General features: G+C 38.5%; 1 protein-coding gene across 2 annotated transcripts in view; it reads right to left on the reverse strand.

Moving 5' to 3' along the window:
* GRIK2 (glutamate ionotropic receptor kainate type subunit 2) overlaps positions 1 to 26115 on the reverse strand; it is a 1405635-nt gene that overhangs the window by 151283 nt on the left and 1228237 nt on the right. For both annotated transcript variants that reach the window (XM_069726310.1, XM_069726309.1), the window contains one exon: positions 13803 to 14020. In XM_069726310.1, the coding sequence (XP_069582411.1) occupies positions 13803 to 14020 (218 nt within the window). The remainder of the gene's footprint in view (positions 1 to 13802; positions 14021 to 26115) is intronic.

The raw sequence follows: 26115 nt of genomic DNA on the forward strand, positions 1-26115 counted from the left end.
TATAAACTTCTGACAACGTGTCTCCAAATTTCCAAGCACTAAATTTTGTATTTTTTTTTCTGAAAAGGAGAAATGGTCAAAATTAAAAATAACCAGTGCTTTCAGACCTCAAATAGTGCAAAGAAAACAAGTTCATAATCATTTAGAAGCAACAATACTAATGTTTTAACTCAGGAAGAGTTCAGAAATCAATATTTTGTGGAATAACCATGATTTTTATTCACAGCTTTCATACATCTTGGCATGCTTTCCACCAGTCTTTCACACTGCTTCTAGTGCAAAAATGTAAGCAGTTCTTCTTTGTTTGATGGCTTGTGATTATCCATCATCCTCTTGATTACATTCCAGAGGTTTTCAATGGGGTTGAGGTCTTTAGATTGGGCTGCCGATGACAGGGTTTTGATGTGGTGGTCTCTTAATTTTTGCCAGAGCTGAAGTTATCAGATTCGCCACTGATTTGTTTTCTGATTGGGATCACTGCCAACTAGCTGTTACTATATCAGTGGTCATAACTATGGATACCTAACATCCTACAATGCCTGCACATAAGGAAAGAGACACAGCGAATCAGAAAAACTATACTACATTTCTAATTGGAGGTGTTTGCTAAATATTTTTATTATTACACCTAATAAATATTGGAATATGATATTAGAGATGGGAATACCCCTTTAAGCTTGTGTGGTAAGCAGGATAAGAAATTAGGAATAATTCACACGCGAGGTCATGTGATAGTGGAAATAAGTTTAAATATATGAACATATGTGATGTATATTAGTAGATATCAGACATATTGTAAGCTATAATAATACAGGAGCAAAAACGAGTCAGAAGCTCATAATATACAAACGTACACAAAACTTTTATTAAATATCCATATACATAAAACTAGAACTGTTAGTGAGCAGGTGCATACAGTTCTTGGAGCAATCAGTAATATTTATAACAATATGAGGTTCGTGACAAAAATTCCAAATAAGTGAGTGCCGGTAGGTCCCGCCTGCACAATTGGGCCAGCACAATATAGTAAGCATAACAAATCAAAGTGCCATGGTAAATATATAAAAATATCACAGCAGTAGCAATAAGTTTAAAGCCTATCTGTATGCTGGTAGCACAAAGGGTTAAATTTTTGTGTACGTTTGTATATTATGAGCTTCTGACTCGTTTTTTCTCCTGTATTATTATACATATTTGAGTCGCTCTGCCCTTTATAGTATGCAATTTAGCATTAATGCTACTTCATGCATGGTATTTTTGTAGGAAGAATGTCTTTGGGATTATTTTTCAAATATTGTAAGCTATAAATAAGATAGGAAGGGTTACATAAATAAATCTGCTGCGCTATTGTTCAAGAAGATATCCAATAGCGATGATGGTGTTGAAGAAATAACAGTTTTATTAATCTACGCATTTCAGAGTTGAACAAACTCCTTAATCAGGAAAAAAACAATGAGAGCACAGATGAAGATGCAGGGGGTTAAATAATCCAAAAATTGGAGCTACGTGGCATAAATTCATCCCCTGGAGGTGTGTTCAGACAGTTTTCATTGTTCATTGGTTGTGTGCAATAAAGTAAGGAAGAAGATAAAAATATTTTGTTCAAGGGAAAGCATTGCTATATATTTGAGAAAAAATCAGGTGCTGGTTAAAAAATATCATGATGTTGAGGTCACAAAATGGTTGTGTTAAAAAAGAATTAAAAAACAGAAAGGAAAATGTTTTTAGAAATGGAAAGAGGTGCACAAGCGCAATCCTCTGAATTCACATTATTGCTCCTACACATGCTGTTCTTACATAGACTCACTGCTTTTACTATCTTACATATTTGATTCTCGATCTCAATTTTTGTTCACACCTATATTAATTTTTTAATTCTCCTCTAATACACCCATTTTGTGACCTCAATATCCTAGTATTCCTTAACCACCACTTGTTTTTTCTCAAATAAAGTGCAATGCTTTCCCGCCAAAAAAGTATTTTCTCTTCTTCTTTGCTTTATTGAATACAACAAATGAGCAATGAAAACTGTCTGGACATGGAGCGCCCGCTAGGACTGTGGGGTACTCGGAACAGGGCCGGTTCTCAAAGGAATGTATCACAGTGGCAGTGACCCAGTTCATGACCCTGGGCGTCCAATAAGAATGGATTAAAGTGTAATGGGAAATAAAGTCTGAAGAGTAATGTTCATGACGCCACCTGTGGTACTCGGCCAGGGATGACAAACGCTGCTTAACGGGGTCCTCTGGGGATGATGGTATTGCAGCAGAGTTGGTATAGCTCCCCACAGGTAGAGCTTAGTCCCCAGGGCTCCCAGTGCAGTTGGTAAGGATGATAGATGGTGAAGTGCAGGAAAGAATTGGAGGACGGACCCAGGGTTGCAGTCTCTTTACCTTTTACTGATGACGTTCAGGTACATAGATTACAATTGGTCTTTGGCATCCGGGCAGCCTAGAAGCGATTCGGAATCCCCCTAGCCAGGTGGGGTTGGAAGCCTTCCTTTCTGTGCTTAATTCTATGCCCCTTGCTGCCTTAAGCTTCATATAAGGTCCTCTCTCAATCTGTTCCTCTGGTTGGACTCTACCCGCATGGCAGGCAACTCGAGCTTTTTTACAGGAGTCCCTCTCTCGTGGTGACTCCGGACTCTAATCTGCTTTTGGGTGTAATTGTGGTCAGGAGACTTGGAATCTTCTGCCTGCTGGTTTCTGCTGTGGGGCATACAGTTCCCATGCAACTTCGGCCTCCAGGTTTCTGGCACTCAAACCTGGAGGGAGCCCACTTGCAGCTCCGCTCCAGTTTCTCTCTCCTCTTTTTCTCCTTCTCCCTTCACTGTCTCCTACAATCTCCCTTAACTCCTCCTCCAGCCAGAATATATGTAGGGAAGCTTCCCTGAAACCGGGTCTAGAGCTCCCCCTTCTGTCCTGGAGTCAGAAAAGTGTTGCATGTAAGTGTTACCTGTTAAAAGGATCTCGCTTCAGGGCATGACATCACCCTCCCCGTGAGGAAGGCAATACCGTTGTGACAACTGAACTCCTGGGGTGTCACAGACCCACCTCCAGGGGGTCTCTTTAAGCCAACTGGCTCCAATTTTTGGATTATTTAAACCCCTGCATCTCTCTCTTTGTGCTCTCATTGTTTGTGTTTTTATCCTGATGGAGCTGTTTGTTTAACTGGGAAACACATAGATTAATTAAACTGCACTTTATTCAACACTATCATTGCCACTGGATATCTTCTTCACCAGCGGTGTGTCAGGTTTATCCATAGATCATACTATTTTATTCTGGTTTTATTCCAGCATATGAAGCAGCAATGACTGGTATCTATATCCGTATATGAGTTATACCTGACACAACCCAGCCAAATTAGCAACTCCGTATTATCTACAACTTTTATTTCCTGGGTTATGCCCTATTGTACTATTTTATTAACTTTTTAGGTATATTATAAGCTATTAATAAGAGACATTCAAGAAAGAACAATGTTCGCTGAGCTTTCACTATATTACGCTACACTAATAAAATGAGTTGTTCAAAGCACAAGTATGATCTATTGCCGCTTTTATATGTACAGTATAATAAGAATTATATATATATATCTATCTTGTTCTGTTAGTTTATATAATGTTTGTATCCAAATAAAATGAAAAAGAAGTATTTATGGAAGAATTATACTTTTGATAAACAGAGAAGGGGTAATGTGGAAAAGGATGTGAATGTGCAAGAATTATTAAAATATAACTTTTATTGTGTAAATTAATATAGTTTCTTTTTACTAAAATTAGATAAAATAAGCCTGCCTAGCAGTAGCTTATGGAGAAGAATCCCTAAATCATTGCACATTCACATCCTTTCCCACCTTACTTACCCCTTCTCTATTTATTACAGTAATAATCAATAATATAATCTAATGTGAATGTCTATTGTGTAAGCTTAGTGATCCTAACAGTTATCATTATCATCATGGTCATTATCATTTTAGAACTATATTCATATTACTTACAGTTTTATATTGTAATAATGAGAAATCTAATACTTCTTTTACACCGACCAACTAGTAGCACTAAATGACTGCCAATCAGTAAACTTTTATTGATTAGCAATCCCTTAATAGCACAGACATAATAAGAGATCTATAACAGATCGCTCAGTGCACACAGGCTGTCATTGTTACTGACATTGCAAGCCCTTTTCACACAGGGAGTTTCATGACCAAAAATGATGGTCTTTTGTGTTGCACAAAAGATAATTTCTTCTGATAAATTAATATTTTGAATGTTCATTAGGTGATCAGCAGCCTTTTTAAATTGAAAGATTATTGTGATGAACGGTCTTGAGAGCAATCATTCAGGAATATCTTTTAGTGTAATGCAGCTAACAATAAAACTGTATTACAAAAAAAGAACGGCACTCATTTTTTACAAACCGCAGAAATATCTTTTTCATGGTGTCATCAAAGAAAAATAGAAAAAAGATGGCCATTGGTTTGGTCTTTCCAAGACCTTGCTCACAGACATATCCTGACTTTAGAAGGTATGATCTGTTTGAAGGCTGACTGTCAACATAATAAATGGTCTTTCCATACCACTGAGCAACACCAGCACCTTAGCTAAGGATGCTGAACATCCTAGGTTTGAAATTGGGCTCCCTTAGATTCACGAATATTCTCTCGTAAAATAACAGGCAGTATGCCATACACGAGAAATCAAAGACCACTAGTGGCTATGGTATTCTATATTTAACTCATATGTTACCTACAATATATACGCCTCATTGGATCATTTTAATCCCTTAATATCGTTAAAATAGTTATGTGATTTAATTTTATTTCTATATTAAAATCTGTTACATGGGAACTGTATAAACAAGTAAAACCAATTATTGCTATTTTTATATATTGTGTTGCTCACATTCTACTTTTTTCCCACCTGTGAGTTGTATGCATTGCTTAGAGTCCATTTTTTCATGTCTGACATGGAAAAGCCAAACTGCCGAGTCATTGCGGTACTCTCATTTAGAACAATTGTATTTTTGAACTACACAAGCTGAGCACAGTAATTACATAATTTTGTCATGTTATTTAAAAAGACATTTGTCTATGCTTATTCCACCATAAACATCCACCCAATTAGTTAATTGCTGACAGCATAGTGCATGATAAAGACAAAAAAATTGGCTTTGTTACTGGATTGCAGTGTATTGGTGCTCCCAGAAAGTTATGTTCTTTGTGTTATGCAGCCATGAAAATACATTTCATATCCACAACATTAATTGACTGAGAATTCAATGAAGTCAGAATGACTGTATTTTTCATAATATGAGAAGCACTTTTTTCCTCTAAAATTTTGTAGAGAAATTAAGGGGTGTGCATCTTATAGTCTGGATTTATCTGCTGCGGCTGTTTGATAAAGGGGTGGGCGAGCATCTGCAGTGGATGAGTGGATCACAGAAGGCAGCAGCCGGCTGCTGCAGATTACACATGTGCCCATTGTTAAAGAATATTAAGATACACTGCTCCCCACATCAGTAGTCCCTTCCACCTTTATGCACTGAAGCCATCACCTAGTGGGCTGTACTATAGGTGCGTGGAGCAGTAAATACTCATTTCTTTGTAAATGCGGACACACTGTTAGCTGCAGCTTCCGACTCCTGCAGCAGCTAGGTCATCATGCGTGGCTGCTATTCAAGGGAATTATTCTTCACTGCTCCACACACCCATGGGAATGTAGTGCAGTGAATATTCAATCCCTTTAATACTGGGCACACATGATCTCCCAACCACTACATGAAGCCAGTGGCTGCATCTAACAGTGAGCCTGTTATTAAGGAAGATGAATATTCACTGCTCTCTACTCCTATAGTCCCGAGCATGGGGAGCAATGTGTATTCAGGTAGCAGACCTTGATGTGTAAGCTGTGCAATTCCTCTTACAAGATGAAAGCAGTTGCTGACATCAGAAGATGATGCTGCAAGGGAGTGCTGGAAGATAAGTAGAATGGTTTATTTTTATATGTGCAGCATGATGGGTGCCATGTATACCAGGATGGGGATGGGGGACCATGTATACCAGTATAAGGGGGCTATGTTTACTAGGATGGGGATGAGCGGGTCACATATACCAGAATGGGGATGAGGGGGTCATGTACGCCAGGATGGGGATGAGGAGGCCATCTGTACCAGAATGGAGATGGGGGCATGTATCCCTGGATGGGGATTATATATATATATATATATATATATATATCAGTATGGAGGCCATTTGTACCATATATCATGTATACCATTATATTGGTGCATAATTGAGGGACATTATCTCTATAACAGTGTCAGCAGCGGATTGCTCCCTCATAAGTGTGTCATTACCGCATTTTTTGCTTATTTGTTTTTCTATTTTCCTCCTCTAAAACCTAGATGCATCTTATGGTCCAATGTGTCTTATAGTCTGAAAAAATATGGTATATTTTTTGCTGAAAGCCAATTAAACAACTGTAGATTTGATGATACTGTTATAAAGGAGGACAGAAATAATAAAATGGTCAAATTGATTACAAGAAAGATGACAGTCAGTTAACAGTTTTTCTATGTAAACATAACATGATGGGAACATTTTATGAAACATTCTGTCAGAAAGGGAAAACGAGGATGCAAAAACTAGTTAATCTGTTATAGCAAAGATAGAAAGAAAAGACTAAAATAGGCAATGTTGATGCTGCCATTTTTGAAGAGTCAAGGGATTGAGCAACGATACATATGTTGCTCAGCACAGAAAATAATGCAAATTAAAAAAAGTAACAACGGCTTCCTTGGCACCTCAAGTGTTTGAAGTGACATCACCAGTAGTGTTTCTAGTTCTAAGAATGTCAAATAAACGAAACATTGTGGTGACCAAAGTTAGGCTATAATAGGCAGTTCTTAGCTATGAAAATAATAATTGGGAAACAATAGCATTGCTACCTCATTAATATACAGTTAGGTCCATATATATTTGGACAGAGACAACATTTTTCTAATTTTGGCTATAGACATTAACACAATGAAATTTTAAACAAAACAATTCAGAAGCAGTTGAAGTTCAGACTTTCAGCTTTCATTTGAGGGTATCCACATTAAAATTGGATGAAGGATTTAGGAGTTTCAGCTCCTTAACACGTGCCACCCTGTTTTTAAAGGGACCAAAAGTAATTGGACAGATTAAATAATTTTAAATAAAATGTTCATTTTTAGTAGTTGGTTGAAACCCCTTTGTTGGCAATGACTTCCTGAAGTCTTGAACTCATGGACATCACCAGACGCTGTGTTCCCTCTTTTTTGATGCTCTGCCAGGCCTTTACTGCGGTGGTTTTCAGTTGCTGTTTGTTTGTGGGCCTTTCTGTCTGAAGTTTAGTCTTTAACAAGTGAAAAGCATGCTCAATTGGGTTGAGATCAGGTGACTGACTTGGCCATTCAAGAATATTCCACTTCTTTGCTTTAATAAACTCCTGGGTTGCATTGGTTTTATGTTTTGGGTCATTGTCAAACTGTAGTCTGAAACGACGACCAATCAGTTTGGCTGCATTTGGCTGGATCTGAGCACACAGTATGGCTCTGAATACCTCAGAATTCATTCGGCTGCTTCTGTCCAGAGTCACATCATCAATAAACACTAGTGACCCAGGGCCACTGGCAGCCATGCATGCCCAAGCCATCACACTGCCTCCGCCGTGTTTTACAGATGATGTGGTATGCTTTGGATCATGAGTTGTACCACGCCTTCGCCATACTTTTCTTTTTCCATCATTCTGTTAGAGGTTGATCTTGGTTTCATCTGTCCAAAGAATGTTCTTCCAAAACTGTGCTGGCTTTTTTAGATGTTTTTTAGCAAAGTCCAGTCTAGCATTATTATTCTTGATGCTTATGAGTGGCTTGCACCATGCAGTGAACCCTTTGTATTTACTTTCATGCAGTCTTCTCCTTATGGTAGATTTGGATATTGATACGCCTAGCTCCTGGACAGTGTTGTTCACTTGGTTGGCTGTTGTGAAGGGGTTTCTCTTCACCATGGGGATTATTCTGCGATCATCCACCACTGTTGTCTTCCATGGGCGCCCAGGTCTTTTTGCATTGATGAGTTCACCAGTGCTTTCTTTCTTTCTCAGGATGTACCAAACTGTAGATTTTGCCACTCCTAATATTGTAGCAATTTCTCGGATGGGTTTTTCCTGTTTTTGCAGCTTAAGTATGGCTTGTTTCACCTTCATGGAGAGCTCATTTGACCGCATGTTTACTTCACAGCAAAACCTTCCAAATGCAAGCACCACACCTCAAATAAACTCCAGGCCTTTTATCTGCTTAATTGAAAATGACATAATGAAGGGATTGCCCACACCTGTCCATGAAATAGCCTTGGAGTCAATTGTCCCATTAATTTTGGTCCCTTTAAAAACAGGGTGGCACATGAAACTCCTAAACCCTTCATCCAATTTTAATGTGGATACCCTCAAATGAAAGCTGAAAGTCTGAACTTCGACTGCATCTGAATTGTTTTGTTTAAAATTCATTGTGGTAATATCCATAACCAAAAGTAGAAAAATGTTGTCTCTGTCCAAATATATATGGACCTAACTGTATTCTAGGTATAATGACCATAGTATAATGGATGTTCAACTATTCTACATCACCTTAATTCCACTAATCATCTGTATGTATAAATAAAAAATCCATAAATACATAAACATTTCATGTGGTTTTAACACTGAGTATATTTTAATTGTATGGTTTGTGTAGTGTACCCACCACATCTTTATGGGGTACTTGCACTGCCTAATTCTCTATTGTTAACAGGTATATCTAATATGTTCTCATAACCTTTCAGATACTTAGAAACATTATGGTTATTGGGTGAATCAAATAAATAGCCTCTCTCAAAACCAAAAATTTTTTCCCAACCCCCCAAAAACTGATGAAATGAAATGATAGTTGTAAGGCTCATGATAAGCCAGAAGAGCAAAATAATGAACCAATATCTACAGTGCCTACAAGTAGTATTCAACCCCCTGCAGATTTAGCAGGTTTAATAAGATGCAAATAAGTTAGAGCCTTCAAACTTCAAGCAAGAGCAGGATTTATTAACAGATGCATAAATCTTACAAACCAAAAAGTTTTGTTGCTCAGTTAAATTTTTATAAATTTTAAACATAAGTGTGGGTTTAATATTTTGTGGAATAACCTTTGTTTGCAATTACAGCTAATAATCATCTTTTATAAGACCTGATCAGGCCGGCACAGGTCTCTGGAGTTATCTTGGCCCACTCCTCCATGCAGATCTTCTCCAAGTTATGTAGGTTCTTTGGGTGTCTCATGTGGACTTTAATCTTGAGCTCCTTCCACAAGTTTTCAATTGGATTAAGGTCAGGAGACTGACTAGGCCACTGCAACACCTTGATTTTTTGCCTTTTGAACCAGGCCTTGGTTTTCTTGGCTGTGTGCTTTGGGTCGTTGTCTTGTTGGAAGATGAAATGACAACCCATCTTAAGATCCTTTATGGAGGAGCGGAGGTTCTTGGCCAAAATCTCCAGGTAGGCCGTGCTATCCATCTTCCCATGGATGCGGACCAGATGGCCAGGCCCCTTGGCTGAGAAACAGCCCCACAGCATGATGCTGCCACCACCATGTTTGACTGTAGGGATGGTATTCTTGGGGTCGTATGCAGTGCCATCCAGTCTCCAAACGTCACGTGTGTGGTTGGCACCAAAGATCTCGATCTTGGTCTCATCAGACCAGAGAACATTGAACCAGTCAGTCCTCCAAGTGATCATGAGCAAACTGTAGACGAGCCTTGACATGACGCTTTGAAAGTAAAGGTACCTTACTGGCTCGTCTGGAACGGAGACCATTGCGGTGGAGTACGTTACTTATGGTATTGACTGAAACCAATGTCCCCATTGCCATGAGATCTTCCCAGAGCTCCTTCCTTGTTGTCCTTGGGTTAGCCTTTACTCTTCGAACAAGCCTGGCCTCGGCACGGGAGAACACTTTCAAAGGCTGTCCAGGCCGTGGAAGGCTAACAGTAGTTCCATAAGCCTTCCACTTCCGGATGATGCTCCCAACAGTGGAGACAGGTAGGCCCAACTCCTTGGAAAGGGTTTTGTACCCCTTGCCAGCCTTGTGACCCTCCACTATCTTGTCTCTGATGGCCTTGGAATGCTCCTTTGTCTTTCCCATGTTGATCACGTATGAGTGCTGTTCACAAGATTGGGGAGGGTCTTAAAAAGTCAGAAAAGGCTGGAAAAAGAGATAATTAATCCAAACATGTGAAGCTCATTGTTCTTTGTGCCTGAACTACTTCTTAATACTTTAGGGGAACCAAACAGAATTCTGGTGGGTTGAGGGGTTGAATAATAAATGACCCTCTGAAAAGACTTTTCACAATTTAAAAAAAAAATAAACAAAGAAATAACATTCTTTTTTGCTGCAGTGCATTTCACACTTCCAGGCTGATCTACAGTCCAAATGTCACAATGCCAAGTTAATTCCAAATGTGTAAACCTGCTAAATCTGCAGGGGGTTGAATACTACTTGTAGGCACTGTATATCATTGATTTTCCTTTATAGTCAATTGATTGTAACCAATTAGTTCAAATTAACAGATTCAGTGTAAAACTGTAAAAATAAATTGTTTTTTTGAACATTCATAACTCATTTATTTGGTTTATTGGAATAGACTAACCAAAATATTATCATAACTCTGTTTTTTAGAGATGAGTGGATTTTTTTAAACTGGAATTCAAACTCGCTGAATTTGCACACAAGTTCAATGTGAGGCAAAACAATACATTAGGGAGATAGCAGACACAGATAGAGAAACCAGCTGACCAATGCATCTTACCCTCAATAGGAGAGAAAGAGGACCCTGCTGACTATAAATGTTTACACACTACAAAAGATAGGACTCCACTGAGCATAAAGGTACCGTTACACTAAACAATTTACCAATGATCACGACCAGCGATACGACCTGGCCGTGATCGTTGGTAAGTCGTTGTGTGGTCGCTGGAGAGCTGTCACACAGACAGCTCTCCAGCGACCAACGATGCCGAAGTCCCCGGGTAACCAGGGTAAACATTGGGTTCATAAGCGCAGGGCCGTGCTTAGTAACCCGATGTTTACCCTGGTTACCATTGTAAATGTAAAAAAAAAACACTACATACTCACATTCCGGTGTCTGTCACGTCCCTCGCCGTCAGCTTCCTGCACTGACTGTGAGCGCCGGCCGGCCGTAATGCAAAGCACAGCGGTGACGTCACCGCTGTGCTTTACGGCCGGCGCTCACAGTCAGTGCGGGAAGCTGAAGGCGGGGGACGTGACAGACACCGGAATGTGAGTATGTACTATTTTTTTTTTTTACATTTACAATGGTAACCAGGGTAAACATCGGGTTACTAAGCGCGGCCCTGCGCTTAGTAACCCGATATTTACCCTGGTTACCAGTGAACACATCGCTGGATCGGCGTCACTCACGCCGATTCAGAGGTGACAGCGGGTGATCAGCGACCAAAAAAAGGTCCTGATCATTCCCAGCGACCAACAATCTCCCAGCAGGGGCCTGATCGTTGGTCGCTGTCACACATAACGATTTCATTAACGATATCGTTGCTACGTCACAAAAAGCAACGATATTGTTAAAGAAATCACTATGTGTGACGGTACCTTTAGAGCTTATATTCTACAGGAAAGAGAGAGAACCCTACTGAGCATATGAGCTTACACTGTATGAGAGAGAGATTCTTTGTAAATGGCAAATACTCTGCCATACAAACTATGCTTGACTGATATCGACTAATCTCTGATAACCCTGGTACTGACCACCAATGAACCAGGCATGATAATCCTCAAGATATCATAGCTGCAGGGCATTATGGAGAAGCCCTTGCAACCATTCAAAAAAACATAAGCCAATTCTCTAATGTATCAGTAGTGCAAAATTGAAATAAAAATTGTGCAGACAAGTTATTTTTTGCAAACAGCAAATCAAATCAAAAATGTATTTGAACTTGTGAAAAAAATGCAAATTACAGGAAATTGACTTATATTCCATTATCTGCAGATAATTACAGGGTGGGCCATGTATATGGATGCACCTAAATAAAATGGGAATGGTTGGTGATATCTACTTCCTGTTTGTTGCACATTAGTATATGGGAGGGGGAAAACTTTTCAAGATGGGTGGTGACCATGGCGGCCATTCTGAAGTCAGCTATTTTGGATCCAACTTTATTTTTTCCAATGGGAAGAGGGCCATGTGACACGTCAAATTTATTGAGAATTTCACAATAAAATCAATGGTGTGCTTGGTTTTAATGTTACTTTATTCCTTATTGAGTTATTTACAAGTTTCTCTTTGTTTACAGCCATTGACATGTTGCAGTGGTTAACACGTGAGGAGCTGATAGAAATTGTGTTGATGTCTGGTGAATGCACTACCTGGGTAATTGCAGCAGATTTCAATGCAAGACACCCTACGCAAGAAAACTGTCATCATTCCCATTTTATTTAGGTGCATCCATATAAAAGGCCCACCCAAAAAAGTTTGCCTCATCACTGAACATAATGTTCTGTGTAAACTTGCCTATTCTGCAAATTCAGTGCGCCGATCTGGGTCATTCTCATTGAGATGATGCAGCAGCTGAAATTGTTAAGGGTGCTATTTGTGAGTAGCTAATATCTGCCTAAGGGATAATCGACTGATGCCTGATCAGCACTCTTAATTTGCAGAGTGGGCAAAACAACAATTGGAAGAGGACCCTCAGTTTACACAGAAGATTATGTTCAGTGATGAGGCAAACTTTTTTGAGTGGGCCCTTTATATGGATACACCTACATAAAATGGGAATGGTGACAGTTTTCTTGCGTAGGGTGTCTTGCATTGAAATCTGCTACAATGACCCAGGTACTGCATTCACCAGACAACAACACAATATCTATCTTCTCCTCACGTGCTAACCTCTGCGACATGTCAATGGCTGTAAACAAAGAGAAACTTGTAAATAACTCATGAAAGAATAAAGTTACATTAAAACCAAGCACACCACTATTTTTTCTGGTGAATTTCTCAATAAGTTTGATGTGTCACATGACCCTCTTCCCATCGGAAAAAATAAAGTTGGATCCAAAATAGCCACCTTCAAAAGTTTCCCCCTCCCATATACAAATGTGCCACAAACAGGAAGCTGATATCACGAACTATTCCCATTTTATATAGGTGTATCCATATACATGGCCCACCCTGTACATTCATCTCTATTATGTGATACCTACAGTATTTTTTGCTAAATGCTTCTAATGATAACAACATCAAAAGGATCAAAACTATGAAAAACAGGCAACAGATATGGAAATATGTCATGGAAACTGCAATGAATTACCAAGGTAAGAAAATCATAATTTTTTCCATTATTTTCTATTTTTGGGCTTAGTAAAATTTAGTTTAAAATGACAAATAAACTTAATTTGCCAATATAAAGGACTAATGATTCATTATCTGAAAGAAATAATTTTTTAATTTTTGTGTTTATCTCATTAAATTTGTTTCCAGATTTAATGCAACATTTTTAAAATCATATTTTAATTAGGTGACAGATAAATATTAGTGGTACACATCCTGCCTATTTTTAGTTTCTTCTAAAACATTTAATCTCAGATGAAAGTCTTAGTTTAGTCACAATTCGTTAAACACAATTTTAGTTTCATGTAAGAAAACAATCATGCTAATTGCACTATGTTTAGTTTGATATCATTGCATTTTCAAAATATATGTTTAGAACATACCTTAAAAAAAGTCATTGTAGCACCATCTTGGACAGCACCATATTCAATCTTAGTTTGTTTAGCTAAATCGTCAGCAGAATCAATGGGTGATTCCATGCGTTCCACTGTGAGAAAAGCAGCTAAGTTGGCAGTATATGAGGAGATTATGATCAGTGTGAAAAACCACCATATTCCTCCCACTATCCTTGTTGAAAGAGCCTTAGGCATAAGTTCAGAACCTGGTGGAAATCAAGGAAAAATTGTAAAGTTGTTCTTCAATAAATTAAGTACAGTAAAGCAATACATGTGAAGATGGCAATATGATAATTTCAAAATATTCCTTTAATACATACCATATACAATAAAGGTGCGTCTAAACGAGAGACCATTTATGCTTAGTGGGCACTTTATAAAGTACATATGTATACATGAAAATGTACATTACTGTCTTGCCGCAAGGCTGCCCTATATTATCTGTTGGGTACAGCTTAAAAGGACTCTGTCAGCAGAGAATGACTGATCAAACTGTGTCCCGCCCCTTGAGACTTTAAGGTGGGGCCACTCAGTTAACTACACCTTCCCATCTTCTTGTTTTCCCTCTCCACCATTCTCATCTTTGATTGACAGCTGTGGCTTCATAGAGCTAGAGAAGGGTGGAGATAGATGAAAATCAATCAGATGGGAAGGTGAATGTAAATAATTGTTCCCGCACCAGGCACTGAGCGTCTGTGATTGGTTTGAACAGTCACTTTATGCATAGTCCATTTAAGCAGTAATGATGAGCGAATATACTCGTTACTCGAGATTTCTCGAGCACGCTCGGGGGTCCTCTGAGTATTTTTTAGTGCTCGGAAATTTAGTTTTCATCGCCGCAGCTGAATGATTTACATCTGCTAGCCAGCATAAGTACATGTGGGGGTTGCCTGGTTGCTAGAGAATCCCCACATGTACTTATGCTGGCTAACAGATGTAAATCATTCAGCTGCAGCGCTAAAAATTAAATCTCCGAGTACTAAAAAATACTAGGAGGAAACCCGAGCGTGCTCGGGAAATCTCGAGTAACGAGTATATTCGCTCATCACTAGCAGTAATTATAGGGCAGAATGTATGACAATCTAAAACTGATGATGAAATGGGTAAAACATTGTAGCAATCTGATATCAAAAAGTGGAAAGTAGAAGGGAGGATGAACTGGAGTGGGCGAGGCATTATCATGTTTTAATGTTTATTTGGTTATTTTAAGCTTTTTCTGTCTATCCCGCAATATTTACTAAAAATTGACACATTTTTAATGCAATATAATAATAATGTGTGACAATTCCAGCTGAAACTGTGCAAGTTGCAGCATGGCAAGCAATATATATGTTAGAAAGAGATGAGTGAATCTTTTAAAATTCGAATTTACCAAATTTTTTCCAAACATTTGATTGATAAAGCCAAGCTTCCAATTGCCCTGAAAAAAAGGTGTGGGAAAACTCAGAGGTCTCCTAAAACTCTTTCCAGTCCTTTTCAATCTTTTTAACCCCTTTAGGTCTGGGAGATTTTTTTTTATTTTTTCCATTCAGTTTCTTGTCCCATTTTTGCAAGGATAATCATTTTCTATTCTTCTATTGACCTAGCTTTATGAGGGCTCATATTTTGTGGGATGATTTTTTGATTTGAGTTATTCTATACATTTTACCAAATGAAGAATAAGAAAAAAAATTCCAAGTTGCATGAAGCGATTAAAAAAATGCAATTCCTCTATTTCATAAAGAAAGTTTATTTTAACAACATTAACTATAACAATAAAAAGGACTTAGCAGTGAAGCATGATTTTCCAGAACAGTATGATTAAAGACGATACCAATTTTACATCAACTTTTTTTAATTTTAGTGATGAAAAATCGCAAACATTTCTTAAAAAATGGGTTTGTTTGTGTTTTGTATTGTTTTTCTTTTCTGTTAATTAACCTGTGTGAGGACTTGTTTTTTTGTGTTAAGCTGACAGCTTCTTTTAATATACATATGACATTTTGATTGATTTTCATTTCAGTCTTAGGTAGGCTTAATGACCAACAAATGTAATTCTGGCTTTTAGGGGGTTAACTAAATGGGTTAATTCAATCTATATTTCGAAAGACAATACTTTTACACCATGGTGATACTCAATGTGAATATTTTTTATTTCTTTATTTTTAAGAGGGAAAGTATGTGAGTTAATTGTTTTATTTTTATATATTTTTGTCTTTTCTTAAGGGACTTGAATCTGTGATCTTTTATTCACACCACCATCGTATTGCGGTCTACAATATAAATTATGCTTTCCAATGAAGCTCCGCTTGTGAATTACAACAGGAATGCCAACATGGCAGCAAATGGGTCCTTCAAAAGGACACAATGTACCATAATAATATTGTGGCACCCTGCAGTCATATTGGTGGAACCGGTGGCAGCTGCTGCTTGTGAGCACCAGCGTTTCATTTAAAACACCACTGTCAGACATCAATATTGTCATTTTAATTAATAATAGTGCCAATCAGAGCCCCTACTATTAGACAAAAATGCCAGATCCTGAGTCTCCTCCACTTGGTTACCCTTGTAATCATGTACATATACATTATGTGCATTATTATACATTGTTAAGAGGTTAACACAAACACAGCCTTACTAATGTCAAAGTCACCTCATCATATAAACGGTTTGGCAATTGGTGTTGAACAAAAGCACTCTGTACTGACAGACTGTTTTTACTTTTAAAAATTAGAATACAGTCATCAATTACCCCCTTAATATTTTGTGATCAAGCAAACAACTTTTCCACTGCCTGTAAGTTCAGAAGGACAACTGAAATTTCCTGCAGTGATACTAGTCGATTCTGCATGTGGTTTACCATGCATTTTTTAAAAGAAGCATGTTGGGACCTGGACTTAATATTGACCATCGATTTTTGTGTCACTGATACACTGTGTCCTACCATTTTGTATGTTACTTTCTGTACCTAATGAGGTGTCCAAGCCACAAGAAACAGAGCTATGGTTCAGTTCCTGGTTTGATCACTCTCTCCAATGAAGTGAGTTAGTGAAGTAAAATAGCACTACATTGCGCATTTATGCTCTCAGTCCTTGTCAAAGGCCCAATCCTAACCAGGGTTGTACCAAGGAACTTTACATCAGTCAAAACACAAATAATCCAAACTTTTACAAAAATTGAGAATTTGATAAATGAAAATTGCAACTGAAGACTAAGAATTTTTCTTTAAAAAAGTTTTATCCTACATGAATAATTCTCCTAGATTGATGCTATAAACTTCTTATTTTTATTAAAAATTATGGGGAAGTATACATGTCATCCTTCAAGAAATAATGGCAGCTACATATATCTTCTCAAACCAGAGTTTAGGCCATAATTATGGAAATCACATTAATTGTTGTGAATTCTGTTGTCAAACTCCCTCCTGTGGTCGTGAATGGTACTTCGGCGAGTTCTGTCCATGGACTCCCTCTGGTGGCTGTGAGTGGAGCTGCTGCTTCTGAGGTTCCTTCCACAGGTGACGTGATTTATCCTTTGGTTGGCTGCTCTATTTAACTCCACTCAGATCTTTACTCCATTCCAGCTGTCAATGCTCCTGCATTTGTTCAGTTCGCTCTTGGATCTTTCTGGTGACCTGTCTACTCCAGCAGAAGCTAAGTTCCTGCCAGTCATTATTTGTTCATTGTTGCCTTGTCCAGCTGGATATCATGATTTTGCCTTACTAGCTGGAAGCTCTGGGATGCAGAGTGGCATCTCCGCACCGTTAGTCGGTGCGGAGGTCTTTTTGCACACTCTGCGTGGTCTTTTGTAGTTTTTTGTGCTGACCACAAAGATACCTTTCCTATCCTCTGTCTGTTTAGTAAGTCTGGCCTCCCTTTGCTGAAACCTGTTTCATTTCTGCGTTTGTGACTTTCATCTTTACTCACAGTCAATATATGTGGGGGGCTGCCTTTTCCTTTGGGGAATTTCTCTGAGGCAAGGTAGGCTTTATTTTCAATCTCTAGGGCTAGCTAGCTCTTAGACTGTGAAGAGGCGTCTAGGGAGAGTCAGCAGAGCTCCCACATCCCAGAGCTTGTCCTGTGTCAGTTTAACTATCAGGTCGTGCCGGGTGCTCCTAACCACCAGGTCCATAACAGTACAGCTGGCAGTAACGATCTGAGTTGAGTTAAATAGAGCAGCCAACAAAAGGATAAATCACGTCACCTGTGGAAGGAACCTCAGAAGCAGCAGCTCCACTCACAGCCACCAGAGGGAGTCCATGGACAGAACTCGCCGAAGTACCATTCATGACCACAGGAGGGAGTTCGACAACAGAATTCACAACAATTAATATACAGGAGTTAGAGCATCAATTAGGGTAAACTTAGATACATGTAACTTGAGTTTTCTCACAAAAAATGTGACCGGATTCACACATATGGCTAACTGATGATACAAGTAAGGAAGAGGAGGAAGTGAACGGAAAGCAACAGATCATGATGTTGAAGGGGATGATAACAAAGACCATGCACTACTTGAGGATGCAGCCTAATTAACAGAAATATGATCAAGAGAATAAACGGAACAGCTTTAGCTTTGCCCACATTGCTGGTTAGTTTACTTTTCTCATGAGAGCAGGTGATGCCACTCTGTGTAGCGATGAAAAGCTGTACAAATTTGTGTAGGGGCATAATCAGCTTATTTCCCAACTGCAGGACCTGCACATTGAAATATATTGCCCACATCTCATATGCCTGCTCAGAAGACTTTCCTTAACTATGACCACAACCAGTGCTGTCGGACACTGTTATGCATGCTTTACCAACAAAAGTCACAACATCACATACTCCATTGCAAACCTGAGAAGAAGCAGATCTATCTCAGATATTTTGGCTGGACGTCATATGGAACTCAAATGTGGCTTGGCTGTCAAATTGAAGTAGAAAAACTACTAAACAGATGGGTAAAAAATATTGTCAAGATGTTCAATATGTGAGGTAGACCGTCACAGTTAACCCCTTCACCACCATGTTTTTTTTTTTCATTTTTGAGTTTACGATTTTTGCTCCTCTTTTTCCCAGAGCCATAACTTTTTATTTTTCTGTTAATATGTGAGGGCTTGTTTTTGTGGGACAAGTTGTACTTTTGAACAACGCCATTGGTTTTGCCATATAGTGTAATGGACAATGGGAAACAAATTCAAAGTGTGGTGAAGTTGCAAAAAAAGGGGCATTTCCACAATTGTTTTTGTTTCGGCTTTTGCACATTTTACATACTGTATTTCAGGAATTACAAAAGACTTGAAAAGTTCACAAGACTTCAAGTATGACCATTCATGTTTCCCAAAAATACCTTGTGCTACTCTACATGGCTCAATGTAGCCAAACAGGAGAGACTATTATAATTTTTTTTTAAAAAGCTAAAGCATTAAATGCATTAAATGCAACAGACATTTTAGGTGATTAATGATAATAAGAAGACATCAGAGGTCACAGCTCAGCAATGGAGATAAGAAAAAAATCTGTAAAACAGCAAAAAAGGTTCACCCCATAATATGTTGTACAACTGCAGTACTGAACAATATGAGTGTAGTAGCCTGTGAATATTAGAGATGGAATTGATGAGGAAAAAGAGAGCTAGTAAAGGTGAAATTGCCAGACTTACTGTAATTTATAAATGATATTGTGAGGCTGGCATTAGCCCTACTGCACTTGAATTTCAGTTAGACACCTTTTCTTCATTCTTAATGCACTAGAAAGCAACAGCAAGCCACAAAAAAACTGAAAACAGTGCTATTTAGAAACAATGGCCATGATTCATCAAGACCAGCCTTGATGCTGGTGGTAGTTGCAAGCTCCTAACTCATTAAGAGTCACAAGCCTCTTATCGAATCAGGAGCATATGAAATGTGGCATGATCCACCATGTTTGCATCCATTCCAGAGAATTGGTAAGATTTATAATATAGCAAATACAGCAGCTCAACATGAATTGATTGAGTGATGATTTTCCCAGCCCTGTCCTGCACAAGCTCTAACCAGTTAGTGCTAGAGTATAATGGCTTGAGAAAGCCAAAAGTTGCAACATTTTTGTGACTTTTCAAAGCCTTTTATGCCAGAATTCTAGCGTAAAAGCTATGATGAATAGGATATTATATACTTGTTAGTATCATGCAACTGCATTGAGGTTTTTTACTTCTTGTGCAAGCCTTTTTTGAAGGAGGAATACAAGTCTTCAAAAACACAAATGAAAATCCCTCAAACTGCAGACATTTAACTGCAATGGACACAAGTATCACATGTTGCAAACAATTTTTTTAGGGGGACATCTGTTTTCTTTCCCTAGCCAAAATTTACATTCTGACAGGAAACACCAATACAGTGCCCTGCTGTAGGTGCTGGCTTGTTGGACATGTATCTAATCACTTTTTCTTATTTAGTGATTTCTGGGGAAAAGGTTGAAATAAATTTTAAATGTAAACATTTTGGCAAGTACTAGATGATGAAATATGTCACGTGACACTGAAGTCGCAGCACATTGCAACATTGACTGAAATGATTTCTCAGGGTGTCGCATTGTGAACTGTAACATATTGTAACAGCAACGCAAATGTTTCCAATTTGTTGCATTATCTATTACTTGTTACATGTCCCACTTGACACATGTTCCATAGACTTCAATGCAATTTGTATATAAAGGAATTTGTTTATCTCATATCTGCAACTTGGCTACTTCAAATATAGGAAAATTAGAGTGTAGTCACACTCCAGCAAGTCACAGACAAGTGTCAAAAAAGCTTTTCTCAGGGAACTATTCTTAGAATTTCTGTTGCTCAGCAATCACCATGTGGCGCTAGATTTGACCATGCATGTTTGCTTGTGCACACCTGTTTTTCTTGTCCAGTTTGACAAACATGCATGTCATACCCAGGCTGTAGCCAACTGACACATTTTGCATTCTGTGTGTGTTTTTAGATAAACAGTATTTCTTGTTACATTCTTTTAGACAATACTAATTAATTAAGGTTGAAAACATTGCCAAAAGATAGTTTATAGTCATCTACAAAATGTGCAGGTAAAGAAAATGGCATTGGCATTAGATGTGGTAATATAAAAAGACATAGCTAGGAATGTAGAAGCCACTAGCAGCAACCTAAGAACCACCACTGCCACTTTTATCAGCAGTCCTGACAGTGGAATATCAAACATTGGTAATAATTGACCTCCTTTGTCTATGGCAAGTATATTAGTGGGGAGGAATCAGAGTGCAAGTTACTTTTGACAGTGACAGCATCAGTTTGAGTCAAAACTGCTAAACTCATCCTCGATTCCACATTTCAACCAGAAAAGCAAACAATGGTATAACAGATATTTGGACTTTAGCACACAGTATAAGCAGTTCCAAATTGTTATCGTGAGAGTATCCACACGCAACCTCAGTACATGTATGAGGAAATAATATAGTGTGAGTTCACATAATGTTTCCAGCTTTTTCAGCACATTAATGAGACTGACAGCTATTTGGTTTTATAATGCTGGCCATTATATAACATTGTTCACACCTTATATACGAGAGTGCAATATGGAAGCTGATGTCTCAATGTAGTTAGATGTTTAAGTGTCACCCAAATGCCACATTTAAGTGTATAAAAATTCAAACCGCTATTTGAACAATATCTATACAGTGCTATGCCAAACTTGTGAATAAAATTCAGTGTAGAATGCAATACTATGGGCAATGGTGTAATACTGTGCTTTAGGGTTAGTGAACACGTTGCGGATTTTGTTGCAGATCTGCAGTATTTTTGGAAGTGCAGAATTGCACCAAATCTGCAATGTGCAATCTGTGCACAACCAATCTATGGAAATCCAAAATTGGTGTGCACATGCTGTGAAAAAATCAGCGCGGATTTGCAGAACTTTATTTTCCACAGCATGTCAATTCTTTTTGCAGATCTGCAGCGTTTCTGCACCCATTGACTTCCAGTGAGTCAGTCAAATCAGCAGCAAAACCGTAGATGTAAAAAGATTTGCGGATTTGCTGCAGATATGCGTGCAAAAAATGCTGCAGAAAGGCAGGAGAAAGAGTGTGTGGGCGAAGAATGTGTGTTTGAGCAGAGACTGTGTGTGTGGAGAACATGTGTGTGTCTGTCTACGGGTGTCTGTGTGTATCTGTGGGTGTCTGTGTATATCTGTGTGTTCGCCTGCAGGTGTGTGTGTGTGTGTGTGGGTCAGTGTGTAGGCAGGCATCGTCCGATGGGACTACTAGTCACATCTGGCAATGTCTGCTATCACATAGAACAGTGACAGCATTAGCCAACGATGGGATAGTAGTCCCATCATCCTGCTACTGTGTTGAATATTAGAAAAAAAACATTTACACAAATACATACAGTACATACTCACCAAATAGCTAATCCCCGATGCCCTCGATCTCCTGCAAAAAAAGAAAAATAATAAACCAACCCAATACTCCCTGTTCCGATGTAATCCATTTAATAACAAGTGTCCCAGGACGATCTCCTGTGTAGAGCTGTCACATCAGGAGATGCTACCGCTCTGCAGGGGCTCCAGTGAAACAGTGACAAGAGGTATCCTCCTGCATTGTATCACTGCTCCGCCTAGAGGATACCGGAGTTCATCCTGTCACTTGAAGCAACACTGCATGAGAAAATTCTCAAGCAGCTGTAGTGCCATAAATTGAGAGCACAAACTCCAATGATACACTGCGGGAGTATTCTCTCCGGTCAGTGTATCACCAGAAACTCCATGTAGAGCAGTCATATCCCCCCATGTGACAGGTCTACACGAGAGATCGTTATGGGGCACTCATTATTAAATGAATTACATCGGAACAGGGAGTATTTGTGTTGGTTTATTATTTTATTTTTTGCTGGAGAACGAGGGCGTCACAGGAATTGGGCGTATAATAAGTATGGGAATCTGTGTTGTGTTTTATTTCATTACGATACTTTATTTTGGCTGTGTTTTTATTTACCCTGTAACAACTATATGATTAGTAATGGCTAGGTGTCTTATTGACACCTCTCCTTTACTAAGCCGTGGGCATGATGTCACCTCACAATACAAAGGTGACATCAACCCCATAACTATTAGCCCTCTTGCCACCCCTACAAGGCAAGTGGCAAGAGAGAGGCCAAGTGCCAGAATTGGCGAATCTTAGATATGTGCCATTTCAAGGGTGGCTGAGAGCTGGTGTTTGTAGCCAGGTGGGGCAATATCCATGGCCCCTTCCTAGGCTATTAACATCAGCCCACAGATGTCTGCCTAGCCTTTTCTGGTTATTACTTATAGGGGGAACCCACATCATTTTTTGGGATCCCCTATTTTAATAGCCAGTAAAGGCCAAATATACAACTGTGAGCTGATATCAATAGCCTGGGAAGTTCCATGGCTATTACCCCCTTCCCAGGCTATAAACATTTGCCCCCTGTCACTGGCTTTCTTTTTCTTGTTTGGAAAATTGCATGGGAGCCCACGCCCTTTTAAAGGCGAGGTCACAGTTGCGAGAAACTTGCACAAGTCTTGCATCATAATACCCGACACTGCCACCGGCACTCGGGACCGGAGTGTGCAGCTGCATGTATTTCTATGCAGCTGAATGCTCCGGTCCGAGTGCCAGTAGCAGGGCCGGGTATTGAGGTGCAAGACTCGTGCGAGTTTCTTGCAAGTGAGACCCCGGCCTAACGCAGATTGTGTGTGTGAGTGTTTATTTAACTCTTTATATACCATTTTATTATGTTTATTACTAAACATCGGACTTGGTATTATCTATCTATCTTTCTATCTATCTATCTATTGATCTATCTATCTATCTATTGATATAGCTATCTATCTATAGATATATCTATCTATAGATATAGCTATCTATCTATCTATCTATAGTTAAATGTATGTATCTATAGATCTATCTATCAATCTATAGATATATCAATTTAGCAATCGATCTATAGATATATCCATCTATCTATCTATCTATCCATCTATAGATATATCTATTTATGTTACTGTAAACAATATTCTTCAATGGAATATGTAAAAAAAGAGGTTGGACAAGGAAATGACATCACAATTCTTTTTTTTGTGAAATAATATATCTTTATTTAGCTTAAAAATGCATACAAATCCGCATGAAAAACCGCAGAAAATCCTAATCAAATCTGCATAATAAATTCATAAAAAATGCATCAAATCTGCAATTTTCAACTGCGTTTTCTGCCAAGAGATGAAGAATCCAGGCAGAAAATTCCACAGGCAAATCCGCAACATGTGCACATACCCTTAAAATATCAAACAAGCATAATATATCAATGCAATTTTATAATGTACACTTGAGCAAGCCACCAGTAGAATTTACATGTGCAATATTGTTTCTTAGATCTATATCTGTGATCTTATGGTTGTTATTTTCTCTTTCATGTCCTTTACTTAATATAAGCGCTAGTTGTTATGAATTATTTATTATCATTATTCTTATTCTATTACATAATCTTGCAAATTGTGGAATCTTCTTTTCAATTTGCAGCTTGGTAAAAGAACAGATAATTAGCACCAGTGTACATATCTTGTATTTAAACATTTTAAAAACATCTTCATTTATCAAGCATCAAGTATGAGCACCAGCTGTAAACATACACACACTTACACTAGTGATGAGCAGTCTGGGGTGCTAACTGAGTGTATTTGGCATACTTTTAAAAATATGATGAAGTCCCTGTTGCTGCATTTCTCACAGCTGTTAGACAGCTGCAGCACATGCAGGGATTGCTTAACAAACAGGCAATCCTTGCTTGTGTTGCGGTTGTCGAACAGCTCCAAAAAATGAAGCCACAGTGACTCGATCATATTTTTTTGAACATGCCAAAGACACTCAGTACCCGAGCATGCTTGAATAAAACCTTATATGAGCATGCTCACTCAATACTAACTTACACGCCTTGTCATTAAATCAGTGAAGTTATCAACAGTCGTCTAAAGAATGTTCTGCCACGCTGAAAGCACTTGTGCATGTAGATCATCATCAAGATCTGCTACTGGAAGCTTCCTTTGCAACTGCTGACCCATGACCATGCTCACATTTGCATGAGCAATATGCAACCCGGTGTCAAATTAATAAATAGTTCCTGAGACACACCAGACCAAAGTACTGCAGTGCGCAGGTGCCGGGAAAGGTCAGAGAGGCCCAGCGCCTGCGCACTGCAGTACTTTACTCTGCCCTCAACAGGGCAGATAAGTATGCTTGTGCAGGACCGCAATGACGGTGAGCAATGATGAAACAGGAGGGCGGCATCGCAAGAAGATGGGAGGCGCCGAAACCAGACCTGCGACACTCATCGGACCGGACCGCACCGGACCGGTATAATGAAACTTACTTTTCTTATCATTCAGATCAGACTCGGGGCTTATCTACAGCATTATTGAATGCTGTATAAGAGCCCTGAAAGGCAGTGGCCATATCTTATAACACCCAAAACTGCTGACAGGTTCACTTCATGGTGGTGCAATGATGAAGCACCAATGACTGTATGGCTGAGAGCAGAGAGATGAATTTTTGTTTTTTTTATCTTTGATAACCTTTTGACAGACCTCTGCAGTTCAGCAAAATGGCATTTGGCCAGTCAACATTTTGCTGAATTTGTGAGTGGCGAATTCGAAAAACTTTATATTCTGGAGAATGTGGATTTTTGTAAACTTCAAGTATAATTCAATAACATTTGAATAAATGTGCCTATCTCTAGTCCTTACTGTCTCATTGTATTACTGCATAAAGGGCGGCATACACAAGGCTTTGCAATGTGCATAAGGCAATACCTTGCCCAACTGCAAAAATCATTTAGCACTTGCGCTTGTGCAAACCTGTTACTGAAAATAAAGATCAAATAAGCACACCCCATTTTTGTATTTTTGGTGAAAGAATCATGCATATTTTTCTGTTGACATATTAACACTTGCTTTTTGAACAATAAGAAGTAGCTTTTTATTCTATAATTTAATCTACTATAATTTGAACTGGAGAAAGAAACAAATTCTTTATGAGGCTGAAATGAAAAAATGAACAATTTCGCAGCTTTTGTGTAAGAGTTTGCTTTAAAGCTCACTGTGCAGAAAAAATATGTAAAATGTATTCTGTGAGATGATACAGTTAAAGTGAAGGTTTTTTTTCAATTTTTTTATGTAACATGGTACTATTTTTAAAAAATGACAAATTTAAAAATAAAAAAGTGTGTCACCATATTTTGAGGAGTACTTTTTTTTACTTTTTCAGTGAATGCACGTATCTAAATGATTGCATTTCAGGGTGAATTATTTCTATGTATTTTATTG

The sequence above is a fragment of the Ranitomeya imitator genome, chromosome 5 (genome assembly GCF_032444005.1).
Source record: "Ranitomeya imitator isolate aRanImi1 chromosome 5, aRanImi1.pri, whole genome shotgun sequence".
Classification (NCBI taxonomy): Eukaryota; Metazoa; Chordata; class Amphibia; order Anura; family Dendrobatidae; genus Ranitomeya; species Ranitomeya imitator.